The sequence below is a fragment of the Pogona vitticeps genome, chromosome 4 (assembly GCF_051106095.1).
Source record: "Pogona vitticeps strain Pit_001003342236 chromosome 4, PviZW2.1, whole genome shotgun sequence".
Lineage (NCBI taxonomy): Eukaryota > Metazoa > Chordata > Lepidosauria > Squamata > Agamidae > Pogona > Pogona vitticeps.
Window position 1 is genome coordinate 68,677,148 of NC_135786.1, and position 15,838 is coordinate 68,692,985.

A 15,838-nucleotide genomic window follows, 5' to 3' on the forward strand; every position below is an offset into this window, starting at 1 on the left:
GGTGCTTCATATATTTGAGTCCGGGGTAAATAAAAAAAAAAGAGTGAGAGAAGGGGGAATCCCATTTTTATGCTACCTAGAAGTTATTTCAAGTGTCTTGGTTCCTTGCTGGAAATTTAGGTGTACAGGTATTTCTAAAGCCTTTTTATTTATACTAGAAGGAAAATGTTACTTAAAGGGTAGCTTTTGAAAGGTGAACTGTGTCTAGTCCTATGGCTTATGAAGGAATATAACTTCCGCATAGCGAGATCTATAAAGCTACTCAGATTGCAAATCCAATGCAACACGAATGAGACCAGCTCCGTTTCAGCATCATTCTACTTAAAGCAGTCGTCCAGGGGATGTTACTCCCTGCGCTACTGCTTAAGGAAATCTGACCATGTTCCCTGGGGTTTAATTACCAGGAAGTGGCTAAATAGTATTGCAGCATTAGAGACGGAATGCAAACGGGAGAAGACGTGGGGAATTTGTATTTGAAAGAGACCCCAGTTACATTTCAGTATTGCTGTTCCCACGCTATACAAAGCGTAAATGGGAGGAAATAACCATCCCAACTTGGTGGGTGAACAGCTTGCGGCGTCTAAGAGAAGTACCGTGCCAATTCAGCATTCTTAAGGAGAACTACAACTCCCAGCATGCCATTGCTTTGGACGCGCTCTCTTTCCACACCGAGGCTACGGTACTGTATTGTTACGGCCTCGTCGGAAAAAGGGAAAGAGCGAGGGGGGAGGGAAGGCCTCCGCCCGCGTTTATGCAGAAGAGTCCATGTTTTCTTCCAATCGGATGAGAGGGGCGGGGCCACGGTCCCGTGGTCAGAGGCATCCTTGCTCTGGGCCCCTCTTTCTCCCCCCCCCACACCTATCCGCCATTTTGCTCTTGCCGCGTGTTGTCTTCGGAAGGTTCGTCGGACTGAGGTGAAAACTTCCTGCTTGACACCCTCCCCCCCCCCCGTTGCCCTTGAGCCCCTCATGACCCCTCAGGTCGGATTTGCGATCCCCCTCTCCCGTGCCTGTGGACGGTGGGAGGGGCTGCAGGTGGGCTGAGGAGCAAGGGGGGGGGGAGGAAAAGTAGGCCTGGCAACTCGCTTGCCCCACGAGAAGCCCCGTTTAGCGCTGGTACGGGTCGCTTGTGTGTTTAAAACCTTGGGCCTCTTCTCGCCGCCCCCTGCTTCTCCTTTGTTCGCGTGGCCTCGTGTGGCTCCCCTGGGTAGAGCTGTTTTTCCTCAGTAGCCCCGGGGCTGATGGAGGGTCCTGTGTTTCCATTCCGATCTCTCGTTTCTGAAGCAGGCGGCGGGGGGGAATCCAAGTCTTTCTCAAGGGATCGTTCCCCGCTGTCGCACCTCCTCTCTCTTCCTCCATAGAAATAAACAAGGGGGGGGAGAGTTCTCCTTATATTTGGGGGGAAACTTCCCTACAGCGCCCTTATACCTGGGGTTCCTTACTGTTTCCCTTAGGGAAATCTCCCTCCCCCCCATCTTTAGGGGATAGTGACATGGAGCCTTCTCTCTGTTTTGTAGGTTTCAGTGGCCATGTTTATCTAGATGGGTTTCTTCCAGGGTTTGTTGTGTTTTTTTAATTCTGGGGAGCTGAGTATTTCCTCCTCATGCCTTCAGAACATTGTTTCCTTTGTGTGAAGATCTGCATATTTAGATAGTTTTTCACTTTGCGCAGACTATAGCTAGTGCTCTACATTTATGTATTTTGAATCTATTACCATATTTGTGTACATGATTAAGGGCCTTTGAAATTATAGTAAATCCTTTGTGCCACTACTATTTGATTAACATTTTTGTATCACCTGGTAGACTTTTCTGTCATCCCAAATAATAGGGTCGTTTCATCATCCTGACCAACTGGGTTTGTGTCTCACTTATGACCATTAAGGTTCTTCTTAAAACACTCATCTGTAGGTATGCCAAGGGTGAAATGAAATCTATTTTCCCTTTGTCTTTCTCAGGTCTGAATTTCTTTTGTTCTTAAGGTTGAATGCATCACATGTTGACATTTCTGTCTCTCAGGGCATCGATAAAGGGATTTGGTTGTCTGCTTTCATGTTTTGAAAACAACTTTCTGTTTTTTCAACTGATCCTTTGCTGTTTTAGGGCTTGTTTTGTTTCCTTGCCAAATGTCCAGACAGCTGTCTTTTTCAATTTAAAAAGATTCCACCTGCAAAAAATGTAGGCTGATGATTACATCTGGTTAATTCCATTGTAACTTGGACACATGGTTAATGTCAAGCCTTGGAGAACAAAGAGTCACAAATTAGCTTTACTTTTGCTGTTCATGTGCTACGTTGTATAGAATGCCTTTTTTGAGGGCCAGGAGTAGAAAAAGATTCCATCTCTCTTCCCAAATGCAAATAAATTGCAGCTCAAAATTAAGCATGTGCTATCAAGCCAATGCTGACTTATGGTGACCTTTTCAGGGTTTCCCAGGTAGAAAAGACTCAGAAGTGGTTTACCATTCCCTTGTTCTGGGGTGCCTTTCAGGACTGTGCAGCTTAGCCAAGGCCACACAGGCTGGCTGTACTCTCAGAAAGCAGTGAGGGATTGAACACCCAACCTCTGGCTCTGCAGTAAAATACCCAAACCACTGAGCTGTCCAATCATAGTACTAGTTTATTTGACTGATTGTATCTCTGTCACCTGAATTGATCTGTCCATTTCCTAAGCAAACTCAGATTTGTAATGGAACTTAGTACAAAAGTAATTTTAAGGAAGTATTTCTATAAATCCCTTAAGTAGTAAGACAAGTTGATTGTTTAGCTAACATGTTCGTACAAAGAGAACTTAACTCTTGTATGATGTGTAAAGTAATAAAGGCTGGTTGAATGTATTTTCTTATTTTTAACTGCAGTTGTTGGCTTCCCAAATCATGTATTGGGAAAAAATAAATGCATGAACTTTTTTGCAGTTTGAAAGAAAATGTGTTTACTGATTTTTTTTACTTATATGTACATTTGTTTAGGATTGGGGCTTTATGTTTCTAGGGTTGTGTGCCTGTGCTTATTAACTTGGACACATTATAAATATGCTTAGAATCCACCTGTAGTCAGCTAGTATGGCAGAATAAGACTTCAGTGTTCAAATTCCTCAGCTTTAAAGTCTCTAGGTTCTCTTGGGCCAAATGCTGTCTCTCAGCTTGTTCTGCAGCACATTGTTGTTAAGAACTTTAAAATATTGTTGTTGAGTGTGGTAGTAAAGGGACAGCTGCAGATGTAACTATCTTTAGTGTAACTCCTTCCATCCAGTTCCTCTTTATCATGCAAACTTCCAATTTTCTGTCCTATTCTAACATGATAAAGAAATATTATTTATTTTGCTTCAACCATCCAATTAAAGATGTGGGTCTGCCTGCAGCATACTCCATCGCACTACATAGCACCAATCTCAACTGATTAAGGAAGCTAAATAAGATCAGACTTGATTAGTATGTGGATAGGACACCATTAGGAAACACCAGGAATGTTCAGGTAGGCCTATAAAAACCCTGAGGGCTGCTGTCAGTCAGAGTTCTGGGCTAAGTGGACCAATATTTTGATCTGCTATAAGGCAGTTTCCTGTGCAGATGTAGACTTTTTTATTTAGTTCTGTTACTGTGCAACACAGTAAACAGGTTTCAGCTTGAGACATAGTTGAGAGGGAACACCCATTATTTTTTTGCTCCAGGTACAGTTTACTGTCCACTGGTGTAAATTTAATGCCTTCCCATCCTTGTGTGCATGAATAGCTGCTGCTCGTTTATTTAGGGAAATAAAATGCTGCTGTTAGGATAGTTGTATGGAGGCAAAACCAATTTGCAGCACCAGGAAGGGCATGGCATTTGGGTGGAGGAGATGACAACCAAAAGTTGGGAACAGAGAGAGGAAATATAATTTCAGCACACATGTACATACCATCAATTGCCAGAAGCTGGGCTTAAGCATAGTGAGAGATATGCCTTAGTAATTAATATTATATGTAAATACATAACCTGCTATCTTGAATGATACTGAATTATTTTAAACAGTGATATCTGAATATGTTGTAAACCTAAATCAGTTGATTTTTCAGATAAAACAAGATGAATCAAGAAAAGCTGGCTAAACTTCAGGCTCAGGTCCGAATAGGCGGAAAGGTATGAACAGTAAATATGGGAATATCAGGCTTTTCATGCATAAATATACGTAGTCAGCAACACATGGAACATAAATATGTGTATTTTCCAAATTCCAGGATGCTAAGCATTTCTGTTTTGCTCATTTTGCTGCTCTTTCTGATGTATATGTGCACTTGTAGCAATTGTAGCTCAAGCCTGGGCGTCCTGCAGCCGCTATCCATTCTTTATCCTCTGAACTCCCCCTCAACTCCTCCCTCCCCAGTTGCTGCTCCAGTCTCATCCTTTTAGGGGAAAAAGGGGGGTTGTTCTGTTATTGAATTTCCTTATGTCAAACTTTCCTGCAATAAGTAGAACAGATTTCCTCACAAATGTTAAAGTGACCTAATCAGTATATTTTATGGTGTCTGAGCATTTGACAGTTTCTTTAAAAGCTTATTGGGTGGAAAGGGGATTGGTTGCTTCGTGCTTAAAGGAAGAGAAGCAGAAACTGATTTTGCCCCTGCAGCTGGGGCAAACCCTACAATTGCAACTTCCCTCCTTTTTTGCCTTGTAGAATTTCCTCCACAGAATGAAGTTTGCCTTCCTGTTATGCCAGCATGAACTTGAAATGCTTTACTTTATTTTTCCCTGAGTTGCATACTTAGGAAAGTACAATGGTGCCCCACATAGTGACGATAATCCGTTCCGGATAAATCTTCGCTATCCGGAAACGTCACTATACGGAAATAAGAATCCCATAGGAACGCATTAAACGCTTACCGATCATCGCAATGCGGTGTTTTGCCTATTTAAACATTGCAATGCGATCACTTTTGCGATCGCAAAATCTGCATCACTATGTGGATTCATCGTTAAACGGGGTGCTCGTTATGCGAGGCACCACTGTATCTAATCAAGTAGACTCTTGACTACAAATCCTCATTCTGGAATGTACCAGTTAGTGTATGTGTTAAAGGTGGCAGAGGTTTTTTAAAAATGTATTTTGATACATAAGTTTGATACATTTTTCTTTATTTAGGAACAATTCATGTTTATTTTTACTGTCTTTCTCAGGGTACAGCTCGCAGAAAGAAGAAGGTAGTGCACAGAACAGCAACCGCTGATGACAAAAAACTTCAGAGTTCACTCAAAAAATTGGCTGTAAATAATATTGCTGGCATTGAAGAGGTATATTGGTATCAGTGTTTTTTCTGTCGTATCTGAATGCTTTCTTCTTTGGCTAAACTTCTAATCCCAGAAATCATGGAAATTTTTCAGAAGAAGGATGTCCAAATGATCTTGGACCTTTCCCTCAGGTATTCTGAGCTACAAGTCCCATAATACCAACTTGAGCAAACTGGCTGAATTTTAAGTGTGTATAAGGTAGAAATTCTGTGCTAAAGTTTAATGCCATGACTTTGGGTTTCGTGTATGAAACCTTTTGAATATTTTGGGATATGGGTATCATAACCTTTTTACTGGATGGTACTGACTTTCTTAAGCAATCCGAACATCCATTCAAGGATTAGTTTGCATGACAGAATAAATACCTTGGTCATGGGCAAATAGAACATCTAGGAATGGTACATAGACATCCTGCTGAATCTGTCCTGAAAGCATCTAGTTAGATCTTTTTGCACCAAACAGTGATGTGGTCATGCATTAGATGTTTTGGAACATTTCCGGAACTGTGACAATATGCTCTGTAGGGATGTGGACTCAAGTAGTGGGATTCGCTGTCAAGTTGGACAAGTCGTACGAGTGACTTGACTTGGACTCGACTCGGGTTGTTTGTTTTTTTTCAATGACCAGGAACACATCTATCTGTCTGGCATAAACTTCAGCTTATTCATCCTTATCCAGTCCATTAATAGCCCCAGAAAGCTCTTTAGAACTGACATAGATTCTTCAGATTTAGATGGAAAGGAGAAGTGCAAATATCTATCTACATATTGGTGATACTGAACCACAACACACCAAGCTTCCTCTCTCTGCAGTCTTACATATATTTTTGGGGAAAGAACAAACCTGAGAGCCCCTGTCCTACCACTATCTCATATACTGATGTCAAGGCTCCCTTTATCTTGTCACTTGTTTATTTAGGCAATGGTCTCTTTAAATAAGAGATGTGGTGGTGCTGTGGGTTAAACCGCAGAAGCCTCTGTGCTACAGGGTCAGAAGACCAGCAGTCGTAAGATTGAATCCACATGATGGAGTGAGCTCCCGTCGCTTGTCCCAGCTCCTGCCAACCTAGCAGTTCGAAAGCATGTAAATGCACGTAGATAAATAGGTACCACCTCGGTGGGAAGGTAACAGCATTCTGTGTCTAGTCGCACTGGCCACATGACCACAGAAACTCTTCAGACAAATGCTGGCTCTATGGCTTAGAAACGGGGATGAGCACTGCGCCCTAGAGTCAGAACACAACTGGACTAAATGTCAAGGGGAACTTTTACCTTTACCTTACCTCATTAAATAACCACAGGAATACGTGTGTTTTCTTTAAAATTCACATTTCCTCTCTTCCTCTTTTGCTGTCACCAACCTTTCATTGCCCATACACATACTTATTGCTTCCTTCTTTCAGACCCTTATAATGTCTTTCACATACACAACCTCCAGATACTGTGCTCCACACCATTTAGATTAAATTAATAGGATTTTATTAAAATACCAATGTTCAAAATTTGCTGTTTGCTCATAGGCTTTAAATTCATTCAGGATAATTCTTCACTCTATCACCTCTTTTCCCCTCAAATTCCCAACCACCCTCTGTCAAATCTCTCTATATCAGACTGATCAAAATATCTCGCCAACCCTCAACTTCCCTAGTTTCTTCCAGCCAATCAGACCCATTCTAACCAATATTCCATGCTCCTTACTCACCCCTTCCCTGCACTGCTGCATGAGAATACAGAAATGATCTTGTGTTGGTAGAGCAAATCAGCATTCTATAAAGGCAGTTCTAAAAATGGGGCAGCCCAGACCAAAAAAATACAAAACTTTTAAACTGGATTTCAGATTGGCACCAGATATGACATAGTTGTAATAGGCAGTCTGCTCTTGCGTTTACACTTGTTAAAAAAAAAACTGATAATTGCTTTGTGTTTGAATGAGAATAGGTTAACTGATGAAAAAAAGAGTGAGCGTCCAGGATTTTCCCTTGTTTGATGTCTCTATAAATGGAAGTGAGCACAAGAGGACATCCTGTAGAGCATCTTGACTGCTGCCTTTGGTGTTGGCAACATCCAGGCTGCCCTTTACTATGTAAATCTTGGCATCTTTTTTCTTGCTAGCAATGTGGGCACAATATTATGCAGCAATATCACGCCATTTTCTGGCATTTTGAATCATGGATACAGAAGCACTAGATCCCACATTCATAAAATTGAGGGGTTTTTGGATAATTGAATTTAAATATAACCAGGTAGCAAACCTCCCACAGGCCAATAGCAAAGTTGTAGAACAAGAGTCCAGTGTCACTCATCAACTTCTGAGCTGGGCCTTCTGCGAAAAATCACAGCTTTGTAAAATGGTACCTTCAGAGAGAGCCCAGATGGATACCATGACTGATAGTATCAGAAAGTGCTGGGAAATACAACAGGATGGCCTCTTCCATCTACCTCATAGGTTATCTACCAAGATGACTTACCATTCTAAGCCTAAAGTCAAATTAAAGTTGTTTCATGGAGGAATACTGAAAGGTCAGAAGCCAACATGTACTTCAGTACTTCCTTATTTTTTGCATGGGATTTTTACTGTTACAGAATTTTTTAAACGTTGGTAGTTGTATTCGTTGTTTGGTAATGTTCTTTCTAGTACAGTGATTAAGGTATTTGGCTATTAACAGAGCTGTGTTTAAACAGGTGAATATGATAAAAGATGATGGGACGGTTATTCATTTCAACAATCCCAAGGTCCAGGCTTCACTATCTGCAAACACATTTGCAATTACTGGGCACGCTGAAGCCAAACCAATCACGGAAATGCTACCTGGCATCTTAAGCCAGTTGGGAGCTGACAGTTTAACAAGTCTCAGAAAGCTAGCTGAACAGTTCCCAAGGCAAGGTAGGTGTATAACTTCCTGAAAATCTTGAGAACTGTGAATTTTATTTATTGTTAATACACATTTTCTAGTTACATTACGTATTAGCTTTCCTTATACTAAATAGATGTTTCTTGCTCACCAATCTTTCTGGTGTAATTTTTCATGGTTGCCAACCTAGTTTCTTAAAATTAACCTCCCTTAAATGGTGTTCTGGACAGCCAGTGCAACTGGCAGTGTAATCCTAGGCATGTTTTAAAATATGTTTTACTGCTTCCTCACTGCCCAGATTTTATAAGGATTTCATGAGTACCTTGTTCTGAAAATGGCTTTGTGTGCAGTAATTAATAGTTGAGCTAGTTGGAGTACCATAAGCAGAATGTCGCAGAGAATTGATTTTTAGGAGTGTATCTGGAGTTCTGGACAATGTGTGGCTACCTGTTATAGAATAGTCAGCCTCCTTAAGAGTCTTATAATGCTTTCCTGTCCTTATCTGCTCATATGTAACATGTTGCATTGCATGTTATTAGCACATTTAATCAGTGGCCTCCCATTCAACTTGAAAGGGGCCCCTAGTGTCTTCTCCTCAAACCATGACTTGTAATGCATCAATACATGTATCAGCACAGAGAGTAAAAATTAGAGGTATCCAGGTGTATGTTTTTAGACTACAACTCCCAAAATTCCACCTGGGGAAGTCTGAGGTTTTAGTCCAAAAGTGTACATCTGCACACTTCCAATAAAAATGTTTGTACAGACTGTTACGTGAAATGTTTTAAGAGAAGTATCTCAAGTGTAATTCATTAGATTCTTCTGTTGAGTTAAAAAAATCACAGGATTTGTATGGCATCACTGGTTATATGTTTGATACTTGTTGAGAGGACATGGTACTTCAAGGATGTAGTATTGGTTTTGAAGCAAGTGGAACTGTTGCATTCTGTAGCGGTTACAGTAATGAAGTAGATTTTTGACACTGCCAACAGTTGTTTGTAACATTTGTTTTTATTATGTATAAAAGCATTTGTCAGTATTACATAGTCATCATTACAAAACCTTTGATTATTTGTGGCATGGTGCTTTTGTTTTATTCTGTAACTTTGGTGTTTTCCTTATGTATTATATATCCTTGTGTTGAACTGAGAGAAATTGGTTAATTCCATATATAAATCCTTACTTTTATTTTCCAGTGTTGGACAGCAAAGTACCAAAATCGGAAGATATTGATGAAGAAGATGATGATGTTCCTGGTAGGATTTTTAATTTAAAAATAATATAGTATTTAATGAATGTTTATTGGACTTAAATGTATGATAGTGTTCTCTTTAATTAGAGAAGTCAATCTCTAGATAGAACATAGATGTTAAAAGAAGGTGCTTGTTAAAAAATCTTAGTGTTACTTCCTGAAGCACATAGCTTTCATTGGCCACAACTTGAAGAAACTTATGCAGGATGCTATGTACCTGCTGTGCTTCCAAAGAGTCAGAGGACCCATCAGATGGAGTAGGATCTTGGCACATCTTTCATCCCTTCCCTGCCCTTTACCTTAAGATTTAGTTCACATAAACCAGGATTAGGGAATATGTGGCCTTCCAGTTGTTGTTTTGCTTCAGCTCCTGTCATCCTTCACTACTAACTATGCTGCTATGGGTGACAGGATCTGTTGTCCATTAGCACCTGGAAAACCACATGTTCCCTCCCCCTGATGTAAACAGGAGACTGCCTGAAATTGCATCCATAGTGAAATTGCATTTTGTCATGGGTCATTGTGTTCTGTAGCTCTCCATATCACAGTTGTCTGATTAAATATATCCCTACGGCAATATTGTGGAAAACTATCACAGAGCATACAAAAAATTGACTATCAGTAAGTGTAATTCTGAGTTCCTGTTAAACTGATATACTGTATATATAACTTAGCATAGATTCTGTGTTAGACTAATCTTTTTAAGAACAAACAGGGACTTAGAGCTGCTTAAGTATAGTTGCCAGTAGTAGTTGAAATGCTACTAACGGGCTCATACGTATGCATTGCATTATCTCTTGTATTTCAGAAATTTTGTATTATACCACATACATAATATTCATCAACATTGCCTTTAGTTTTGTAGAAATGTCATATGCAACTGCATTTGAATTATTTTGCAAAACTATGTCCAGAGATTTTATGTATTATATGCATCATTGGTAAACACTTGAGAAATTAATATTGGGAAAATACAAGGTAAAGCTGCGGGTTGCTAGGCAGAACTCTGTTTTACCTAAGCCCAAGCTGTAATCTTGCTGGTGAGGTCAGGGCTTTAATATTTTGCAGTTTTACATTGCAAGTTCTCCATAATATTCAGCACATGCACACATGTCATAGAAATACAGTAGTCTGCTGTAGTTCATTGGAGTTGTTTCTATTTGTATTTTGTCTTGATTTTTATCTCTTTGTTTGGTTCATGCAGAGGTGATTGTACACCAAACTTGTTTCGTTTTTTAAAAAATACTTTGGGTTGTCTAGGGCAGCGCTTCCCAACCTTCTTTGGTCCACGGACTGGCTGGGGAAGGCAGGGCACCCCCCACGCTTGTGTGCATGCGCAAATAAGCGCTCTTGCTCTCGCTTGCACTGGTGTGCTGGAGCATGTGCACAGGCACAAACGGGCTGTGTTGGGGTGAGTGCATGTGGGGGATGTGGAGGGAGGTCTGTCTCGGCAGCCCGGTCTGGCTTAGGCCATGGACTGGCACCGGGCTGTGGACTGGGGGTTGGGAACCTCTGGTCTAGGGAGTAAGATCATGGGGATGGGTGTTCCCGTTGTCCAAACCATCATGCCCAGCTTAGTATGTCAGCAAAATACAACCCACACCATGCCTCTCCATCCATTTGGAGAATAAAGCAACTGATCACATGGGGGAGGGTTTATTCAATTCATTCTGGCTTGAAAAAAAGTTTTTTAAAAACCCAATTGTTCAGAAAAAAAATCAAGTTGGGAGCAAAAAGGGCTGAACTGATTTGAATTGGTCTTTTTGCCGTGTGATCAGTTTTTTTAAAAGGGGGGAATTCATCAATTTTACACCCACAGCAAATCCCACAGTATTTGACTGTGTAGTTACAGCCTGACTCTACACATACTGGCCCAAGGAAAAAACTTACAGTAAGTCTTGAAGTTAACAAGAAGGATTTAATGAGTTTATTCTTTCTGTGCTGAATTGGTAGAATTGTAAACCATCCAGTTTACAGTAATACAGTGGTGCCCCGCAAGACGGGCGCTCCGTTTAATGACGAAACCGCTTGACGTCAATGTTTTGCAATCGCAAAATGATGTTCCCTATGGGAGAATTTCGCTTTGCAATGATCGGTTCTCTGCTTCGGGAACTGATTCTCGCAAAGCGATAATTTTTTAACAGCTGATCGGTGGTTTCAAAATGGCCGCCCGATGTTTTCTGAGATGGATTCCTTGCTGCACAGGCAGCGAAAATGGCCGCACTATGGAGGATCTTCGCTGGACAGTGAGTTTCCAGCCCATAGGAATGCATTAACTGGGTTTTAATGCATTTCTATGGTTTTTTTTTAAATCGCTTTACAACGTTTTTGTTCTACAGTGATTTCACTGGAACGAATTAATGTCGTAATGCGAGGCACCACTGTATAGACAAAAGAAGGCCTTTTGTGATAGCATGAAATGTTGAAGCAAAAATTATGGCCAGAATCCAAAGGGATAGTTGGCAGATCCTCTAGAACTGATAAAGAGGAGATTGCCTCTTGGTTCATGCAGTCCCCTCTACACACACAAGCTATTGGGAAACCCTCTAGAACAGAGATCCTCAACCTCCAGTCTGCCGCCCAGTGCCGGTCTGTGGCCTGAGCTGGATGGGGCTGGGGAAACAGACCTCCTGCCTCCCACATACACTCACCCCCGCATAGCGGATTCACGCAGGCACACAAGAGAGTGCCTGTGTGAGTGCCACATGGCCATTTTTGCATGCGTGCGGTTGTGCGCATGAGCTCATTCACTCATTCACACATGCGTCCGAGCACCGGGGTGTGTGCCCCACCCCCAGCCAGTCTGCAGGGTGAAAAATGTTGGGGACCCCTGCTCTAGAACTAATTTTTGAATGGCACAGAGATCTGCTTGGGAAGGGATGCAGAAAGTGCTGTCACACTAATGGGTGAGCTCCAGCACTACAAGCACTGCAAAGGTTTTAGGTTTGTGTAGAATTACAGTCTCTGCATTGTAGCTTTCTAAAGCTATTTCAGATAAGGGGGGAAATGGTGATGTTATCTCATCTTTAAATTGCATTATAATTTATTTTTATTTTTTGCAGATCTTGTAGAAAACTTTGATGAAGCATCAAAAAATGAAGCAAATTAATTCATTAATAGTTCTGGAAGTCAACATGGACTAGATCTAAGAAATCAGCTGTGTGGTTCCAAAGTTTTACAGAAGCAGTGAACGTTACCCGTTTAATAGTTCAATAATATAAAATATTTTGTATTTTAATTATGCTGCTTGTTCAGCAGTTCCTGTCATTTGATTTTTGCATTTTGCACTTATTCCCAGGATATACTTTTTCAGTCAAAAAGAAAAAAAATATAAATGACATTTTCAGAGCAGATTAAGGGGTGTGTACATGTGTGTGGATGTATGTATGTGGCTTTATGTAAAGTTGAGAGGAAATTGAAGAACAAAACTGTTATGGCTCCCTTCATCAGTTAAAGTAGAAATCAAATAAATCTTTAACTTGGTTACAGTAACTTTTCTTATTGCAACCAACCAGTGGTCATATAATAGTGAAAAAGTGAGTCTTGTCCACATTTCATGAACTCCAGATACTGCTTACTAATCAACATCTGGTTTTAATTTTCCATGTTAATTATTGTGTCTGCAAATGTATTTCTCTCCCACATTGAGAATGTATACCTGTAGCTTCCCATCAGTTTACTTTTGATTTTAAATTGTACCAAAGACAGGATATTAACAAACATGTATTTGCAACATTTAAAACAACATAAAATTCAAGAGCTTTTGTCTTCCTTTAAAGCTCTTCTCATTCATTTTAATACTTAAATTGCATCTACATGTTATGGAATAATCTGCCTTACCTTGGATAAAAGCACTGTTCTGTGAAATCCTGTCTGTTTAATGTGAGCAAGTGCTAACCCTGCGTCTGTCAGCTGACTTCTGCAAAAGCCAGATGCTATGGCTATTCAGGGTTGCTTGGGAAAGACTGGTGTATCTGTGACTCTGATAAAGATTGGAGGCTATGTTCTGCCTTGTGCTGAATCTGGTGCTTTGTGGTTTCCCTTTGGTACAGTTAGCTGTCTTTCAGTTAGACCCTTTAAGGTATTGGGTGTTGTTTGACCTTTTTCATCTTGGGTAAGCAGTACTCTTCTTGACTTGTGGGTATATTATCCAGTGGTATTATTCACTTTGATAGAAGGATAGCACTTTCCCTTTTGTACAGATTTTTAGTAGGAAATAGTGCATTGTTGTGCACAGTTGGATGATTCGTTAAAAATGTAAAATAATTCTAGTGTTATTGTTTTGTTCCTGGGGCGTGTGAGCCAGTGCTTCAGGACATGAATTTGGAAGTTTAATTTGGATAGTACATTAAAAACAAGGAAAGGGCTGTTGAGTGTATTGTGTTTGTAACACATTCCAGAAGGAGGCTTAAAATTATTCATTTTGGGGGTAACATTCCCTTTTTAATTGCTACCTACTCTGGGTGGATATAATGGTTACAGTCACATTTAAAATTAAAGGCCTTCCTCTAATACATGTTCTGTGAAACATGGAGCCTATGGCACTATATCACAGCTACAGTGCAGTATTTTCTGAACTTTCCTTCTGACTGCTCAATGTGAAGCTCTTCCTAGCAATTCTTCAGAGGTGCTTGATGTTTTTTTTTTTTTCATTTGAGCATCATTGTAACCTTTGTCAAGGGCAACTGCAGTTCAGGAAAGTCAACTTTCCTTGCAACTTACTTTGGCGTACTTTTCAGACATATCAGCTTTCTCTGTGTTTATGTGTGTGTATATACACATATACATGCACATCAAGTTACTATATGGCTTGAGACTTAGCATTTTCGTGACACCAAGCTGAGCCACAAAAGCAGAGCTTCTCGTGGTTTGTCATCTGGACTGCTCACTTGATTTTATAGATGGTTTGGTTTTCCTGTTCTATTTTATAAAGTACATGGATCTTAATAAAATAATTCAATGGAGGCAACGTTTCCTCTTGTGTGTTATCTCCTTCTCACAACAGCACTAATACAGGAACAAAATGAGGATGCAAGTGATGCTTTAATGAGCAATACACTTGTCATGCTACATTTTGGAGGACTGATTCTGTTCTAAATACATACATATTATGGAAATATTTCTTGGACAGCAAATGCAAATCTAGAGACCTTTTTATAGTCGGCTTTTATTGATTAGTATGGATCAGTGTTCCCTCTAAGCTGTGTGGGTGCATGGCCAAACAGTGCTGCAGCCAGTGTTGCAAACTGCCACCCATTTGGTTCTGGTCATGGCCAGAACCCTATGTTCCCGAGGTGGGGCCCCCACCCAGTGCTGGCAGATAATTAGAGGGAGCATTGGTATGAATGAAACTGCCTTTTAATGCCTGTTGGTGACAGTCTTCAACACAATTGTGAAATCTCATGCCCTATAACTGAACCTGAATGGCTGTTTCTCTTGCAGTGACACTGATTTGCTGGTTTCTCAGATTTTGTGTAGCTTTTCCCCAGTTTCAAAAGACAATTATTCTGCTGTTATGTACTGACAGTAAGATCTTGAAGGCAAAAACATGCTGGGATTTTGATCTTATCCTGCTGCTTTGGGTCCTGCCAATCACTGGAATCTGATCCTTGAGAACTTACCTGGAATTGAATTAAATCCTAATGCTGAGTGAGGTTACGTAGCCTGATGTATGACATATCAACTTTTGATTTGTTTTCTGAGGCACAGAATGAATAAATTCTTCAAGGCAGCAAAGGAAAGGTTTTGATTGTTTCATTACATAGTACGCACCAACAAAACTCCAACTGTTCACTTTTCTGTTGCTAATGTATTTGTAATGCATATTGTTAGTTACAATGGGAAAGGAACAAGCTAACTTTCATATTATTTTTACTGTATACAAAGAACTGTTGACCACTTTTTCTTCCTAACATAGTATATAAAAAAACATTAAACTGATCATAATTGAAGGTGTGAATCATGCAAATTCTTGTGATATTGCCTAATACTGTCTTAGGATTTTGTCTGGGACCAATAATGCCAGGGATGAAAACAAGCATTCCATGGGATGTAGTGAGTTCTTGGGGACAGTGATCAGACACTCAAATCTATGTGAGTAAAGCATGGTAAAGCCTATCAAGTGTTCATGTAAGTAGAATTTACTGGGCACCTCTGGTACTGTGTGGTGTCTTGTACGTTAAACAAACATTAAAGTAATTTAGTGAAATACAAACCATGTTATCACTGGTATCCTGACCTTAGTGTTGTAAGTTTTACTGATTTAAATTGAACTTCACAATGTGTTTCCTTTGTAGCATAATACACTGAATTAGTGTTTGAGGGACAGGGTTTTCCATTACTTAAATTGGTATCATTGTATAACTTCCCTGCAGGAGATTATCAGGGTAATAAGATATTTCAAATTGTAGCAGCAACATTTTTTTAGTCCTACTTAAAATTATAATATTAACCCATGGTGCTCTTAATTTAACT

At 40.2% G+C, this 15,838-nt stretch overlaps 1 protein-coding gene across 12 annotated transcripts; it reads left to right on the top strand.

The window, feature by feature from the left end:
* Window positions 1–8: 8 nt before the first annotated feature.
* On the top strand, window positions 9–15,315 carry BTF3L4 (basic transcription factor 3 like 4). Of its 12 annotated transcripts, none has more exons than XM_072997617.2 (7): window positions 782–914; window positions 1,830–1,905; window positions 4,052–4,115; window positions 5,151–5,264; window positions 7,943–8,144; window positions 9,309–9,368; window positions 12,427–15,315. In XM_072997617.2, exons 3-7 carry the CDS (start codon window positions 4,062–4,064, stop codon window positions 12,471–12,473), a joined length of 477 nt encoding a protein of 158 aa, XP_072853718.1. In that variant the 5' UTR covers window positions 782–914; window positions 1,830–1,905; window positions 4,052–4,061; the 3' UTR covers window positions 12,474–15,315. The 12 variants fall into 12 exon arrangements, with proteins under 12 accessions (XP_020643746.1, XP_072853719.1, XP_020643742.1 ...); XM_072997619.2 differs by having other exon boundaries at window positions 786–914; window positions 1,830–1,909; XM_078392880.1 differs by having other exon boundaries at window positions 801–914; window positions 1,830–1,909; window positions 4,040–4,115.
* The last annotated feature ends 523 nt before the right edge of the window (window positions 15,316–15,838 follow it).

Excerpts from the sequence above, each read along its gene's own strand:
- BTF3L4 (XM_020788087.3), top strand. The coding sequence starts at position 4,062 with ATGAATCAAGAAAAGCTGGCTAAACTTCAGGCTCAGGTCCGAATAGGC. Across the intron at positions 4,116-5,150 it reads AGGTCCGAATAGGCGGAAAG|GGTACAGCTCGCAGAAAGAA; the intron begins GTATGAACAGTA and ends TGTCTTTCTCAG. Across the intron at positions 8,145-9,308 it reads TGAACAGTTCCCAAGGCAAG|TGTTGGACAGCAAAGTACCA; the intron begins GTAGGTGTATAA and ends TTTATTTTCCAG.